Source organism: Ascaphus truei, chromosome 5 (assembly GCF_040206685.1).
Source record: "Ascaphus truei isolate aAscTru1 chromosome 5, aAscTru1.hap1, whole genome shotgun sequence".
Lineage (NCBI taxonomy): Eukaryota > Metazoa > Chordata > Amphibia > Anura > Ascaphidae > Ascaphus > Ascaphus truei.
Window position 1 is genome coordinate 178,519,001 of NC_134487.1, and position 16,277 is coordinate 178,535,277.

Below are 16,277 nucleotides of genomic sequence, written 5' to 3' on the forward strand. Positions count from 1 at the left end.
TCAAATATTATCTTAAAACACGTCTATTTGTTGTTTTTTGGGGTAGTTTTTAGGATCAATAAGCTACAAATAAAGTACTAAATACGTCACTGATCTTCGATCAATTTCATCATAGGCAGGACCTATGATCAACGTTCGATCACTTCCATCATAGCACCTTTACCGTGTGCAATTTGTCTCTTCTCAGCAGAGGACACTGTGGCGGGGACGGGGTTAACCAGGCTTATAATAAAGGTCAAGCCCACTTGGTTACCCCTGACCCGTGTTTTGGGGTCCTAGAGTGTCAGCTCTTGGGCCTGGGTATTGTGTATGCAATTACTGTGATTGTGTGCAAAATATGAGACAACTGCCATTTTTGTGCCTTACCTTTTCCAGAGGTGCTGGGACCAGGAGATGTTCACGAGGTAAGTTTCAGGGTGGGTTTGACTGAGAAACTGGTTGCAGAATGTTGCTATATATCTGGATGCCGGAGTTACAGGATTCCCCAAGGGTGTACCCAGGAATCAGGTAAGATTCTTGGATACACTAGAGCACATTGTTCCGGTCAAACTCCCATCCTGAAAACATTCCTGCGACTCACCACTGGGATGCCCTGCTTCAGCACAGAGCAGGAAAAGGTAAAAATAAGGCACAGGGTTTCCTGGTATAGAGGAAGTTTGTTTTATTAACATGGGGACACAAGGGGTTAATGTATATCCCTGCACTCCAGTCAGGTATAAGACTGAGGGTTGTTTTATTCAAATAAGAGGTTTAGGTTTGTAGGGATTTGAAATATGTTTAAAGATCCAGTTGCTGTGTGTAAGAGATGAAGGCCAGTGTAAGGGGAACCATTTAGGTTACACTCTATTTCCTGCATCAAAAAACTGTAACACATTGTAGTAGCAGAATGTGTATATTTTACCACACATAAGGCCTCGGGCATGGTCAGCGCTTAGGCGCTGATCCGTGCTGGTGCATACCAGTGAGTCCCTGCAGCCGCAATGAGAGCGGCTTCAGCAGGGGCTCGCGCACGCTTCCGCAAGTGTGCGGAAGCGTGGGTCTTATGAGAATTTTAGATTTCAAGCGCTCAAGGGAGCGCAGGGCCGGTCACGTGAGCGGTTCGCCAGCTCCGTGACGTCACTGGCCCGCCCCCCGACACGCCCACGGACGGCGCGCTAACCAAGGCCAGGGAAAGCACCCGCTTTCCCTCAGCCTCAGCGTGCCTCCGTACAGCTGCTGAAACCCTGGACGCAGCCTTAGACAGGCCACAATATATTATATTACATGGGTATAGTTTAATGTGTATATATGTTGATGCCCTATGGGTGAACTGGGATTTCGAAGTCATGGCTACCAAGCTCGGTGCCTATGCGTCTCAGAGACAGCCAGGACTTGAAAGCCAGGACAGAGATCCCAGAGTCAGTTCAAACGCAAGGGATAAGAGGTGTTAAACCTTTTGGTAACAGGCAGACTGAGCGGCATTCACTGGGAAGGCCAGATGCCATCTGCCAGGTGACAGGTGGGGGAAAATGACATTTTGTTGCACTTGCTCAGATGCGATACTGAGGCTTTGTGCCAGTTGTTGCAGGACTGGAAGAACCTGGCTATAGGTGGAGAAATTGGTTCCCACACCAGAGATTGGCTGTACATTATGGAAATAGGACATATAAAGTTTTTAAAAGTTCGTGCAGTCCGTCAGAAGTTAGTTCCATCTAAGAGTTCCATCAGTTCTATCATGTAAGGAGACTCATCTAAGTTCCATCTTGTGTGATTCACCTGAGATTCAGTCCCATTTGAGAAGTTCCAGCTCTGAGTAAATCGTCTAAATTTCTCAGCGGATAAGTGACCAGATTCCAACAGCAAGAGGAAAAAGTGGCCGGGATTATTTTGCTTTGTGTTTGCAACTAAGAAAGATTCGTTTTGTTATCATGTTTCCAAAGTAAGTGTGTCTTTTTCCTGTAATTTGTGTAACATAGTTGTGTACGTTCTTTAGGTGAATAAATACAATTTATTTTATCTCGCTGCTTTCTCAATCAATGATCCCGGTAATTAAAGTGTTAATAAGCTTGGTCTACCGTGACAGACACAATAACTCACCAGTTCTCGAGGGACGTGTCTTCTCCTGCACGAAGGTGACCGTGCCCTGGATGAGTTGTGCTTTAGAGGCATAAAGGAGTCCAGAGCACACAAGTTTGTTTCCACCTTCCACCGCCCAGAGTCCTGAATCGGTCCCAGCGAGAGATACAGCACCTAAGGTGACACATGAGCAGTGAGTGGTACAGTATGTTAAAGCAAACAATCTTTTGCCTTGATAAATAAACCAATATACTCAGAAGTAGGGTAATGCACAGTACACAATGCATTAAAGCAGCAATGTGCACTGGCCGGGATTTATTAGGGGAGGTCACCTAAGCTGGTGTTCATCCAAAGATGATACGTGGTTCCTCAATGTCTGGGCTGCCGACCGTCTACTGTTCTAGGCAGAAGAATATTTCCTCCCGGACAGAAAATATCATCTTTGTCATGTTTGAGGACAGCCAATAGAAAGCAGTATCACTGACATTGCAGGTTTCTATCGCTGAATTGGCCGCCATGTTTGTAGTTTTGTGTGTCAAACTCCAGAACAAAAAAATACAAATATCTCAGGAGACGGCGGGTCCTTGGACGTCAGAGGAGCATAGATTAGCTGCGGGAGGTAAACTTTTAACAGTAACTTCCAAGTAAATAAAGCAAACTACATCCCAATTAAGAAATACATTTATATTAAAACATTTAAAATCTGAGTGTGTGTGTCATAGATTAAGGTCTAATATCAATAAAATAAGACAGCTTAATCATCCTAAGTAATAGATTTTGTGAGTTCCCATGTGCTGTCATGTTCAGTGTTCTGCATCTTTCTGCGGTCATCTCCTTACATGTAATTGGCGGCTCTGCCAGTGACTTTCACCTCCTGTGATGTCACTTGTGGCTCTGCCTGTGACAGGGACCATTTGGTGAGGACGGGAGGGGGGTGTTTGAAAATAGCGGGATTTTAATATAAAGTTCTCATTTCAGACTTCGTTCCTTTAGCAGTGATGTATCACCAGATTTAGAGGTATCTCTGTTTCTTGATCATTTAATTGCATTGTATTATCCCTGTTATCAGTTATACTGAAACACTTAATTACTTTCTTCCAAGCACACTTGCTAGACACAGGTAAGTAAGAAACAAACTTATTTATTTAACATAAGAGTAGTTAGTGATTTGCCTCAGGGGCAGCATAGAGCTGTCTGCCTGTAACAACAGGAGGTTAGAATTCCTCCTTCCAAGATGGCTACCATGTCACGTATTGTGTATCTCAGTCCATTCTCTTAAAGATACAGTATGGCTTTCGCTATGAGGTTTGGCAAAATCCGGTCTGGGATTTTGCTCTTGCTTGCCCTTTTGCTCCTGGCAACTTCCTTTAAGCAGGAAGTTGCCGAGCAAAGTTCCAGTTTATGCAATGCGCTTACATATTGTCTTCCTCGTTATCAGACCTGGCTCACGTACCTCAACTATCCTCGCCTTCAGCCCGCACCGACCACTGCACGTACCTCGACTATCCCTGTCTTCAGCCTGCCTCGACCCCTGTCTTCACACCAACTATGCAACTCTGCTGCCAGCCCTGACCTTCAACTTACGACTCACTACTCTATCAGGACTCTGTCCCTCGGCTCAGGTTGGCCCCAAACTTTGTTTCTCCGCCTCCTCTGGATGATGAGCCTATGCAGCTAGGTAACACCAGACTGTCTGAAAAGGAGAGAAGCAGGAGGCATACCTTGGGCTTGTGCCTGTATTGAGGGTCCTAGGGCCACTGGATCCGTGACTGCGTGATTATTGCGGGATCAGGAAAATACCTGTGCCCAGTGAAGTTGGGGGAGCATTTGCTGGACATCAATACCATCCCTCCACCCTCTGTGTCTTTCCGGATTCTTCTGCCAGTTTCCCTCTCATGGGGTTCTGCCTCAGTCTCCACTCATCTTGGGCCCAGATTTATAGGTCCCTACAAGATTGCGAAACAAGTAAATCCGGTTACGGTTAAATTGGAGCTACCGGATACCTTAAGGATTCCTCCGGTCTTCTGTGTGTCACTACTAAAGGTTATGGTTCACAGCAACTTCTCTGCTGCTCCCACCCTTCCAGGACCGGTTCTGGTGGATGGTCAAGAGGAGTATATAATTCACTGGATTCCCGTTAAACTCGAGGTAGTCTCCAGTACCTTGTATCTTGGGAGGGATACGATCCAGAGGAGAATTCCTGGGTGAAGGCTGGTGATATCCACGCTTCCTCCTTGATCCGAGGTTTCCACCAGAGGTTCCCCCAACAAACCCGTATAATCGTCCAGAGATCAATTTTGGAGGGGGGTGGGGGGTACTATGAGGTTTCGCAAAATCCGTTCCGGGTTTTCAGAGCCCGGTCTGGGATTTTGCTCTAGCTCGCCCTCTGTGGCAGGATCGTCCATTTTTGCTCCTGGCAACTTACTTTAAAAAGGACAGTAGAAGAGATTCTGATCCGCGCTCAGGCTTTCTAAAAATGTGTATATGACACTGACTCCTTCTTGAAGCTTCTGTGATGAGGGGTTCTCCTGTCCCCCACAACACCCACCAAACACAGGCTCCGTGGGTGGCAGACCATGAAGAGAGAAAACACAGAGCGCACCAACGGTAGTTAAAAATGCAATGTGCAGTACAAATAAAATCAAATATTAACGTACATATAATGTAGCTGCAGTTCAGCAGATATAAATAAACGGTGCCCTTTTGCCAAATAACGAGTCCAGATGGGATCAGGAGCAGGATGGGTGTTGAGCATACAGCTGTAAATCCCATGCGCTGGGATCGCCTTCTACTCGTTGGTGCTTCCGGGTTCAAAGATCCCACATGCACTTCGATCGCGCACGTCTCACTCGCTCACTGCTTCTACCAATCATGGAACTCTCAATGAAAACACACAGGACACAGGAAAGGGAGCTGCTACCACAACGCGTTTCACACTTTCCAGTGCTTCGTCAGGCAGTAGTCAAAAAGAACACAGTTTATTTAAATCTGCTGAACTGCAGCTACATTATATATAAATTACTACTTGATTTTATTTGTACTGCACATTATATTTTTACCTACCTTTCGCGCGCTCTGTGTTTCTTCTCATTAAAAGGACAGCCCTGTAAGCAGGAAGTTCCCGGACAAAGTTCCAGTTTATGCTGAGTACATGCAACGCGCTTACCTATTGTCTTCCTCGTTACCAGACCCGGCTCACGTACCTCGACTATCTTCGTCTGCAGCCCGCCCCGACCACTGCACGTACCTCGACTATCCCTGTCTTCAGCCTGCCTCGACCTCTGCATTCACACTGACTACACAACTCTGCTTCCAGCCCTGACCTTCGGCTTACGACTCACTCGTATTTAAAAAAAAACTGTCTCTGGTTTATCATTCAGCAGAAGGTGGCAACCCTGCCAACAGGTCAGGTTTTCAGGATATCCCTGCTTCAGCGTAGGTAGCTCAATCAGTGGCTCAGTCAAAGACTGAACCATGTGCTGAAGCAGGGATATCCTGAAACCCTGGCCCATGAGGACTGGAGTTGCCCACCCTGGGATACACACTACACCGTCGTTTAAAACATTATTTTTTTTGTTTCTTTCTTTTTATTTAACATTTTCAAGACAGGTTCACAAGATATTTAACAATTAACACATAACCCCCATTTTATTTTTCTTCTGTCCAAATGCAACAAGGACAAGAACAAATCAATGTCTGTTGACAATTGAGGTTCCGAGATCCCCCTTCGTCTCTCTGGTAAGTTGTAAAGAGTTGTACAAAAATCTCTGAACCCGGAGCAGATATGTTCAGGATCATAGGTTTTCCTGCTGCGCCCCCCTGTCTGCCTGCTCTGGAGCTCGTTCCCCCCCGCCCTCCTACATGGCAGCTACGTCAAATGATGCTTCGGGGTCACGTGACGTCAGGTCATGTGCTCCGCGGCGTCATTTGGTGGCTGTGATGTCACGTCATATGACCCCGCAGCGTCATTTGATGCCGCGTTGCCATGGAGACGCATCACAGCGTCTGAATCCTGATAAGTTTTATTGTTACAGAGGCCTCACGTGATCCCCAGGCATTTTATTTAAATGCCTGGGGGAAGAGCGCAGGACCTCTGCAACCAACCGCGCCCCCAGACAAATCTCCTGCCCCCTCTGGGGTGTGCGCCCCCCAGTTTGTGCACCCCTGGGTTATGCCACCCTTTTGTGTGCGAATACAGTGCGTGTTAAGCTTTGTCCCCGCTGGTGCTGAGCGTGCTCCAAGCATGAGCGTCGTGTGTCCTTTAAATTTTCGCAAGCGCACGCGGCAGGGAGGTTGTTCGGGTGGCGGGGCTGACGCTGCAGACGCTGCAGGGGAAGCTGAGCACGCTAGAAAGTTTAAATAATTTGTTTACTTAAGTGCCGAGCGCCGGTGACTTGCATATATATATGCAAGTCACCTCGCCAAGTGCCGCCCGCTCAGCGCTAGCAGGGACGCAGCCTAAGATAGGCGTTGCTTTGCTTTTAGTTTATTTGCCAACATACTGTCTGCTTTATTACTTTTGTCATAACATTTTTTGTCCAGCGCATGGCCTTTTCTACTCTAGTGCCTAAGAATTGATTTAATTCACCTCTTGTATGTGTCATTTGGCTATAAAAAAATTTGTTGGAGTGCTTTTATAAAGTTTTTCTAATTGTTCCAGTTTGTTAGTTAGGGTATCAATTTGAAATTGTTCCTGTTTTCTTTTCCAGGAGGACAAGGCTATTAATTTCCCTCTGATTACAGCTTCATGAGCTTCCCATACAATGGAGTGGGGGACGTCTGGAGTGGAGTTAATGTTAAAATATCGCATCAACTCCTCTGATACTTCAGCTGTTGTATCATCCTTTAATAATAAATATTCGTTTAACATCCATTGGATGAATTGTTTCCCCTTATTAAAATGCTCCAGTGAGGAAATAATTGTTGAGTGATCAGACCATGCCGAGGGCAAAATATCTGATCTAGTGATATTTCTACCTAAGTGGCAATCAATGAAAATGAAATTGATTCTAGTGTAGCTGTCGTGGGGATGGGAATAAAAGGAGAAATCTTTTGTTAGTGGATTAAACAATCTTCAGGAGTCAACCAGGCCTAGACGTTTGATTACTTCTCTCAGACTCTAGATGCATTGAAAACAGAGTGTGACAGGGTCATTGACTCAGTATATGTTAGTAGGAGATGGCAGTATGCATGCTTTCCAGTAGACGAGGGGTTAACCCAGCTTGTTAAGCAGTCCACAGGTGATTCAAATTAAGCTAGTTCACCTGCTTTAAAACAGGAAGAGGAAATGCCTCTGGGGCGGCAGTCTCTCTCTCTGAGGTGCAGAGAGAAGACAGAGGAGTGTTGACAGACAGGCACAAGCTGCTCAGATTGATCCTGTCCCAAGGGGGAAGAATAAAGCTCCCAGGTAAGGAGCCAACTGCTATTGCTGAACCTTGTTGGGCTGGACTAGGTTAGCTAGCCAGCCAGGTAGTTAGCCTGCACTTTTGTTTAGTCAGTGCCCCGACCGGGGTTAGGCTTTTGTTTACGTTTCAATTTAAAGGGACAGTGTACCCATTGTTTTAGTTACCCTTTTTGGACAAATAAATCCACCAGCTCTATTTCACCAGAAAAGTCGTGTTGTCTCCTCACTTACCACGACCATCCTGCCACACGTGGTGTCAGAAGTGGGATGGGATTATCGCACCCTTTTTACTGGGGGAAGCCCAAAAAGCGTATTGTGACCTTGACGAAGAAGCCGCAGCAGACTATGACTGTCTGAAAAGCGAAATCCATGCAAGGATTGGAGTGACTCCCGCAGTTTGTGTGCAGAGGTTCCATACGTGGAGATACCAGGAACAGAAGCCACCCAGGTCCCAGTTATGGGATTTGATTCACATAGCGTCCAAGTGGCTGAAACCAGAGGAATATAGCCTGACACGGATCCTTGAGATGGTGGTGTTTGACCGCTTCATTCGAGCGTTACCCCAGGACCTTCAACAGTGGGTGGGGCAGAGAGATCCCCTCTCTTGTGATGCCATGGTAGGCGCAGTGGAGCAGTTTCTGGCTACCCGTGAACTGTCACGCCCCACTCGCACAAACCACAACCCACGTACCAACTCGAACAGTAGAGGCCAGCGCTGGCGCCAGGACCCACGACCGTTCGCACGATTTGAGCGGGTGGAAGAAAACCCGGATAGGGACAGAAGCTCTACATCTCAGAAAGGGTTTCAAGAACTAACTGGGCCAATTGTTTGTTTTGAGTGTGGGGAGACGGGACATATTAAGGCTCACTGCCCACAGTTGTCTGAGCCAATGGAGTGTGCGTATGGCTCTGTGAAGTCTGAATTTTGTGGGGTGGTAGGTATGACCCGCGAGGGAAAACGTACCCACAACTTCCTCACCACGGTGATTTTAAATGGTAAACCAGTCTCCGCCCTGGTGGACTCAGGGAGTAATATTAGCTTGGTATCAGGGAAGTTGGTTAAGCCTCTCCGGTTACACCAGGGTGAGAAGTTGCGGGTATTATGTGTGCATGGGTGTACGCTTCCGTACACCACGACTCTGATAAAAGTAAAAATCGAGGGGCAAGTCATCCAAACTACGGCAGCAATTGTACCAAAGTTACCCCATTCCCTAGTGTTAGGCTGTAATTTCCCGGGTTTTGACACCCTGATCAGAGGACAGCTCACCTTAAACAATCCTACTCCAGATGAGCTTTATCCATTTACAGACCCCGGATTAGTCTCCGAGGTGTCTAAAACTCCTAAGTCGAAACGAGAACGTAGGAAGGAAAAATAAAGAGGTACACCCCCACCCCAGTTAGCACTGGCCACTACTCCTGACGGAGGGGGACCAGAGGGAGAAGAGTTGTCCGAGACAGGACCTGTTGATGCTCAGGTGTCCGAGTCACCCGTGGAGGTAACCGGCCAAACTCCAGATGAGGAAGGTTTTGAAAGTCTAGAACTTTCCCTGACTAACTTTGGTAGGGAGCAGGCTAATGATCCCCAGTTGAAAAATGGGTTTAGCCAGGCAGTAGAAGTTAATGGAGTCCCGGTAGAAGGGACAACCAAGGAATCCTATCCCTATTTTTGTATTAAAAATGACATGTTATACCATGTGAGCCAAGAGGAGGGCCAAGAGATAGAAAAATTGCTAGTACCCAGTTCATTAGTAAGGAAGGTCCTGGAGCTAGCACACTCTCACTTATTGGGGGGTCATCTGGGAGTAGAGAAGACACAGCAAAGAATCCTAAAAAGATTTTACTGACCAGGGATATATAATGCAGTAAAGAGATTCTGTGCCTCTTGTCCAGAGTGTCAGTTGACAGCCCCCCGACCAAGTTTGAGGGCCCCATTGATCCCTATGCCTATTATTGAGATCCCATTTGAGAGGATCGCCATGGATATAGTGGGTCCCTTGGAGAAATCTGCCAAGGTCATCAATACATCCTAGTGATCTTAGACTATGCCACTCGCTATCCAGAGGCATTGCCTTTACGTAATACTTCATCCAAAGCTATAGCTAAGGAATTGTTACAGGTATTCTCCCGACTCGGGATACCGAAAGAAATTCTGACAGATCAGGGTACCCCGTTTACATCTAAGCTTATGCGAGACTTATGTGTAGAGCTAAAAATACAGTCCCTAAGAACCTCTGTTTACCATCCGCAAACAAGACGGACTGGTAGAACGATTTAATAAAACTCTGAAGATGATGTTGAGAAAGGTGGTTGCTAGTGATGGGAAAAACTGGGACACCTTGTTGCCTTATCTCTTGTTTGCTATCCGAGAGGTGCCACAGGCCTCTACAGGGTTTTCCCCATTTGAACTCCTGTATGGGAGACGCCCAAGAGGGATTCTGAATAGCCTCAAAGAAGAGTGGGAGCAACAAGCTGTTCCAGGGAAAAATGTCGTCCAATTTGTGGAAGATTTGAAAGAACGTATTGCGCATATTACCCCCATAGTCAGACAACATTTAGAAGAGGCACAGAGGGCCCAACAGAACCTTTACAACAGACAGGCTATGGTTCGCAACTTCCGACCAGGGGACCGAGTAATGGTGCTTGTTCCCACGGCCGAAAGCAAGCTGTTATCACATTGGCAGGGGCCATATGAGGTTCTAGAACAGGTCGGCCCGGTGAATTATAAAATTCGACAGCCAGATCGGAGGAAGGTAGAACAAATCTATCACATAAATCTATTAAAATCCTGGAAGGATAGAGAGGTATGTCTGACGGTAGTAGCTAATAAATCCGGGAAAGGGGAGGAACCACTTGTTCGAATATCGGCAGAACTCACCCCTGAACAATACAGAGAAGCTGTGGACTTGGTAAAAAGGAACAGGGATGTATTTTCCAGTGTACCAGGGAAAACTAGGGTGATTTCCCATGATATCGTCACCAAGCTAGGCGTAGCCATTAAGATAAGACCCTATAGAATCCCAGAAGCCAGAAGAGGGGCTATTCAGTCAGAGGTAAAGAAGATGCTAGATTTAGGCGTAATTGAGGAGTCCCATAGTCAATGGTCCAGCCCTATTGTCTTGGTACCTAAGCCAGATGGGTCAATACGGTTCTGTAATGACTTTAGAAAAGTAAATGAAGTCTCGAAGTTTGATGCCTATCCTATGCCACGGGTAGACGAGTTAATTGAGAGGTTGGCGAGGGCTCGTTTTTTAACCACTTTAGATCTTACAAAGGGTTATTGGCAAATCCCCTTAACAAGTTCAGCAAAAGAGAAAACGGCCTTCTCCACACCTGATGGTCTTTTTCAGTATACTGTCTTACCCTTTGGTCTTCATGGGGCGCCTGCAACCTTCCAAAGATTGATGAATAAATTGTTACACCCACACTCGAACTACGCCTCAGCGTACTTAGACGATGTGGTAATTCATAGTCCAGATTGGGACTCACATCTACAAAAGGTTGAGGCAGTGTTGAGAACCTTTTGGGAGGCGGGTCTTACAGCCAACCCAGCTAAATGTTCAGTCGGCCTAGCAGAAGCAAAATATCTTGGCTATGTTGTGGGAAGGGGGACAGTAAAACCCCAGCTCAATAAAGTTGAAGCCATTGAGAGTTGGCCCCGTCCCCTTAAAAAAAAAACAGGTTAGGACATTTCTAGGCATGGTAGGTTACTACAGGCGATTTACACTCCATTTTGCAACCCGGGCAGCACAGCTTTCAGATCTAGTAAAGGCAAAGGCACCTGATGTTGTAAAATGGAACAGTAATGCGGAGACCGCATTTTTAGACCTACGTACAGCGCTCTGTAGTCACCCAGTCTTGGTAGCCCCGGATTTTACTAAAGAGTTTTTTCTGCAAACGAACGCCTCCGAAGTAGGTCTCGGAGCAGTACTGTCCCAGTTTGTAGGAGAAGAGGAACACCCAGTCCTCTATTTAAGTCGCAAATTGTGTCCCCGCGAACAAAGATATGCCACAGTAGAAAAAGAGTGTTTGGCCGTAAAGTGGGCAACAGACACATTGAAGTATTGTTTCTTGGAGATGAGGAGGAGCGCAGGTAGGTGTAGCAAAATATGCAAAAAAGAATAACAAATATATAGTGCAGATGGTAAACACTGTGTAAGTAGATGTAATCTATAGAATCGAACTCACATAGATCACATTGAACTTCACATTGAAGTATTACCTGTTAGGCATGTCTTTTACGCTCATTACAGATCACGCACCCCTACAGTGGATGCATAGAAATAAAGAAAAGAACTCGAGAGTTACCCGTTGGTTTTTGTCGTTTCAACCTTTCAACTTCACGGTCCAAAATCGGCCAGGCATACTGCACGGTAATGCTGATGCACTCTCTAGGGTGCACAGTCTCGGTGCACGGGCCGCTCCACTCGGTAACGTTACGCTGGGAAGGGGGATATGTGACAGGGTCATTGACTCAGTATATGTTAGTAGGAGATGGCAGTATGCATGCTTTCCAGTAGACGAGGGGTTAACCCAGCTTGTTAAGCAGTCCACAGGTGATTCAAATTAAGCTAGTTCACCTGCTTTAAAACAGGAAGAGGAAATGCCTCTGGGGCGACAGTCTCTCTCTCTGAGGTGCAGAGAGAAGACAGAGGAGTGTTGACAGACAGACACAAGCTGCTCAGATTGATCCTGTCCCAAGGGGGAAGAATAAAGCTCCCAGGTAAGGAGCCAACTGCTATTGCTGAACCTTGTTGGGCTGGACTAGGTTAGCTAGCCAGCCAGGTAGTTAGCCTGCACTTTTGTTTAGTCAGTGCCCCGACCGGGGTTAGGCTTTTGTTTACGTTTCAATTTAAAGGGACAGTGTACCCATTGTTTTAGTTACCCTTTTTGGACAAATAAATCCACCAGCACTATTTCACCAGAAAAGTCGTGTTGTCTCCTCACTTACCACGACCATCCTGCCACAAGAGTTAAAATTTCCTTCAAGGATTAGTGTGCCCTGTTGGAAAGCCTCAATTTTTTAATTAAAATCTGAAAAAACTGCGGCTGACCTTCGTTAGGGGCATAAACATTAACTATCGTAATTGGGGAGGAGTTTAGTGTGCCTGATACTATCAGGTATCTACTGAAGCTGTCGTTTTGAATGGATTGCAATGTAAAGTTCAGATCTTTATGAATTAAAAGAGCAACTCCATTTTTTTTATTGGTTGATGACGCCTGATAGATTTGGGGATATAATTTATTAAAAAGAAGGTGTTGGTCCCTCTGTCTCAAGTGGGTCTCCTGGAGAAGAACCAAGGGCCTCATGCAGTAAGCGTTGATAAGGGAAATATGGCCATGTTATAGCCAAAATTGGGTTTGAGATTCAGTAAGCGCCGATAAGTGCTTCATATCGCCAGGTTTCGGAGCCGATAATTTGGTTATGGCCAGTCGCCTGCCGATAAGCCTGTTTTCGACACTGATCGCCACTTTTTTAAATCGGCTGGATTCAACAAAAAAAAACAGCTTATCGGGGCTGATCGGCACTACGAAATTGAGATGTTATGGCCGATTTCTCCCGCCAACTAAAGTTGGCAGTTTGGACGGGAGAACGATCGCTAAGGCTGCCGGAACGGCACTTAGAAAAAAAAAATCTTCTGTACATCAATGGAAGTCAATGGAGCGGGGACGTATAACAGTATAGTACTGTTTACGTTTCATTGCTCACAATACAAGGGGGATTTGCATTACAGTGTGGGAGCATTCCCTGCATTGTGTCACAGCTGACGTGTCTTATTTGCATAACATTCGACTTTTACATGTTTTCAGCATTTGCGGGTCACATTACTCATCATGTGATGATGTGGCAAGGGAAAATACTATACTACACTCTTAAAGGAGAACCTCACATCATATCACACATTTTACTCAACTCAGCGACAATTATTTACATGATGTTACACATGTCACACATGTCACACATACACAGTATATTCATCTTCCTTTACATTACACAATGCTTGTAATGTGACACGCATCTTTAAACGTTCATGTACATCTGTCTTCTCATGTTTACATATACTTTTGGGTCCTCCCTATTTTCATGACGTCACTTATTGGACGCTCAATCACATTGCATGTTTACATTGTAACCGTTGCATTACAAGCACTTCAACCTAACTTATACACACATGTACAGTAATTCATCATTGGGACACCTTGTAAACTCATTCTATACCAACTATCCTCCTTACACAAATGCATGCATATGCACACGACTATTCATTGTTGCCAACATGTCACAATAACATGGATAATTACACATGTTACACAAAACTTTTCCCACGTCAATCTCAGCCTTTTTGTCTCATTACATGACTGACTCTTGCGTTCACAAGTGTTACATGCATTGCACATGCAACTATTTATTTGCAAGCAATCTTTGTACAAAGCTTCACGTCACATCATTGCCAAATATCATCATTCCCTGCAGAATACACACAACAAATACTTAGAACAACAAGTGCACACAGCTTGCCACAGAAGTACTTTATTATGTTAATGTAACACCTTGCATTTTACTATGTCACCTGACATCATCACATACCTATTTAAAGGACGCACATTACCTGCTCATTCACAGCTACTCATTTCAAAATGTTGCGAATGTTTAGGAGACGCAGGAACATTCTTTTCTATGACATGCTTGATGATCAAGAGAATGATATAGGGCAAGGTAGGGACACACCGAGGGACAGTGACAGTGACGCGGATACGACAGGGACAGGGAGAGGGACAGGCCGAGGGACAGGTAGAGGGACAGGAGATCAGAGGAGAAGACAGAGGAGACAACTTGTGCCTCGTCCGCGTCTGTACAGGGAGAGAACCCTGTTAGATGGGATGAGTGAGGAGGAGATTGTAAGTCGCTATCGTTTGAGTTCAGCAGCAATCTTAGCTCTTTATGAGGAGATAAGGGGGGATTTAGATTTTTTCACAGCCAGAGGTCGTGCAGTCCCTGGGCTTGTTAAAATGCTGTGCTCATTACATTATCTTGCTTCCGCGTCATACCAGACAACTGTGGGCATAGTGGGCGGTGTCTCGCAATCTACATTCTCGCGGGCCTTGACCCAGTTTCTCTATGCACTCAATAGACGCGCTAGGAATTATATTCATTTTCCTACAGAGGCAACAGAGTGGCTGGAAGTCAGGACTGGCTTTTATAATATAGCAGGGATACCATCTGTGCTGGGTGCAATCGATTGCACACATGTTGCTTTGATTGCACCTAGTCAGAGTGAGCATGTGTACCGCAATCGGAAGCACTACCATTCACTCAATGTACAGGTGGTATGTGATGCCACGATGAGGATAATGCATGTGGTACCCAAGTTCCCTGGTTCCAGTCACGATTCCTCTATCCTGAGGAACTCTTCAGTCTTCCATGCGTTCGAAGAGGGACATTTTGAACCTGGTTGGCTGCTGGGTGAGTACATATTTACATGTTCTAACACAAAACACATGTTGATTTAGGAATGTTGGCATTGTACAATTTGATCACTAATGTCAGCTTATGTGTGCTCCATTCATTATAGGTGACTCAGGATACGGAATTAGGCCGTGGCTCTTGACTCCGGTGCTAAACCCTCAAACTGAAGCAGAGGACAGGTACAATGCAGCCCATATATCTACAAGATCTGTTATAGAGAGGACATTTGGCCTACTCAAGACCAGGTTTAGGTGTCTGGACAGAACTGGTGGGGCTCTTCTATACAAGCCTCAAAAAGTGTCTGATATTATCCTTGCCTGTTGCATTTTGCACAATGTTGCACTCAGGCACAATGTACAGTCAGACCTAGCTGAGGCTTTGGTAGACGAGCATCCCACCCATGTAGCTGCTGAAAATGAACAAACAGCCAGTGGTGGCCAGACACGACAGAATCTCATCAATTCATTTTTTTCTTGTAAGTACAAACTCATATGTTCCTAGTACTACTTTTATAGTTTAATTATGTTATATTAACAATAATGTTTCTTTATATAACCTTCTGTTAGGACACAGATGAATATGGGTTGCACACCTTTCTTTTCTCTGCTGTGTGCACAAAGGGATGTGGCACCGGTATGTTATTGTTGCACAGGTTATATAATCCCTCTTCAATTGTACTTTAGTTGTGTGTATGTGAATACAACTTGGGTAACAAAGCAATAATATTTTAGCATTGTGTTATTCCTTATGCTAAGACAAAACACATATTATGCCCATAATCATTCATGCTTCTAGTATGCTTACATACAATGTTATTGGTGCAGTGTAACATGTACATCCATATGATGTGTACACCAGGCTGATTTACATTTTGAATGTCATGAAATATACATGGTGTTGTACATTTAACACCAAATACACACTTTGCTGTGTTGTTTACGGTACTGAAGATGGCATGTCAATGTTTGCAATTTATATATTGTTCCTTTGCATTATAGGTATATCTCCAGTATGACTGATCATGGTATGTATATTTGCTGACATCTCTCATAAGATGTGGCTACCTCAATCTTCCTATAATTATTGGAACTAAAAACCCAACATATTGGTTTAAACACAAATGTTACATATATGTACTTTCTGTATCATGTATATGCATTTAGCTACTCTTGAGCTTTCATGTGCATTGTATTACAAAATGATTACTCACATTTCATCACATTTTATGTATGTTTCCTTATAATTTCCATTAATGTAATATAGAGGTGGTTGGAGAAAAGGGGATAACTGTACTTATTTGTTTACTTACGGGAGCACATTCATCACTAGCATAGACACACTTTTTAAGACAAC

General features: G+C 45.0%; 1 protein-coding gene across 1 annotated transcript in view; it reads right to left on the bottom strand.

Annotated features, from left to right (window-relative positions):
- PCYOX1 (prenylcysteine oxidase 1) overlaps positions 1–16,277 on the bottom strand; it is a 58,580-nt gene that overhangs the window by 6,373 nt on the left and 35,930 nt on the right. Inside the window, exon 5 of the mRNA XM_075601335.1 lies at positions 2,077–2,229. Coding sequence (XP_075457450.1) covers positions 2,077–2,229 — 153 coding nt within the window. The remainder of the gene's footprint in view (positions 1–2,076; positions 2,230–16,277) is intronic.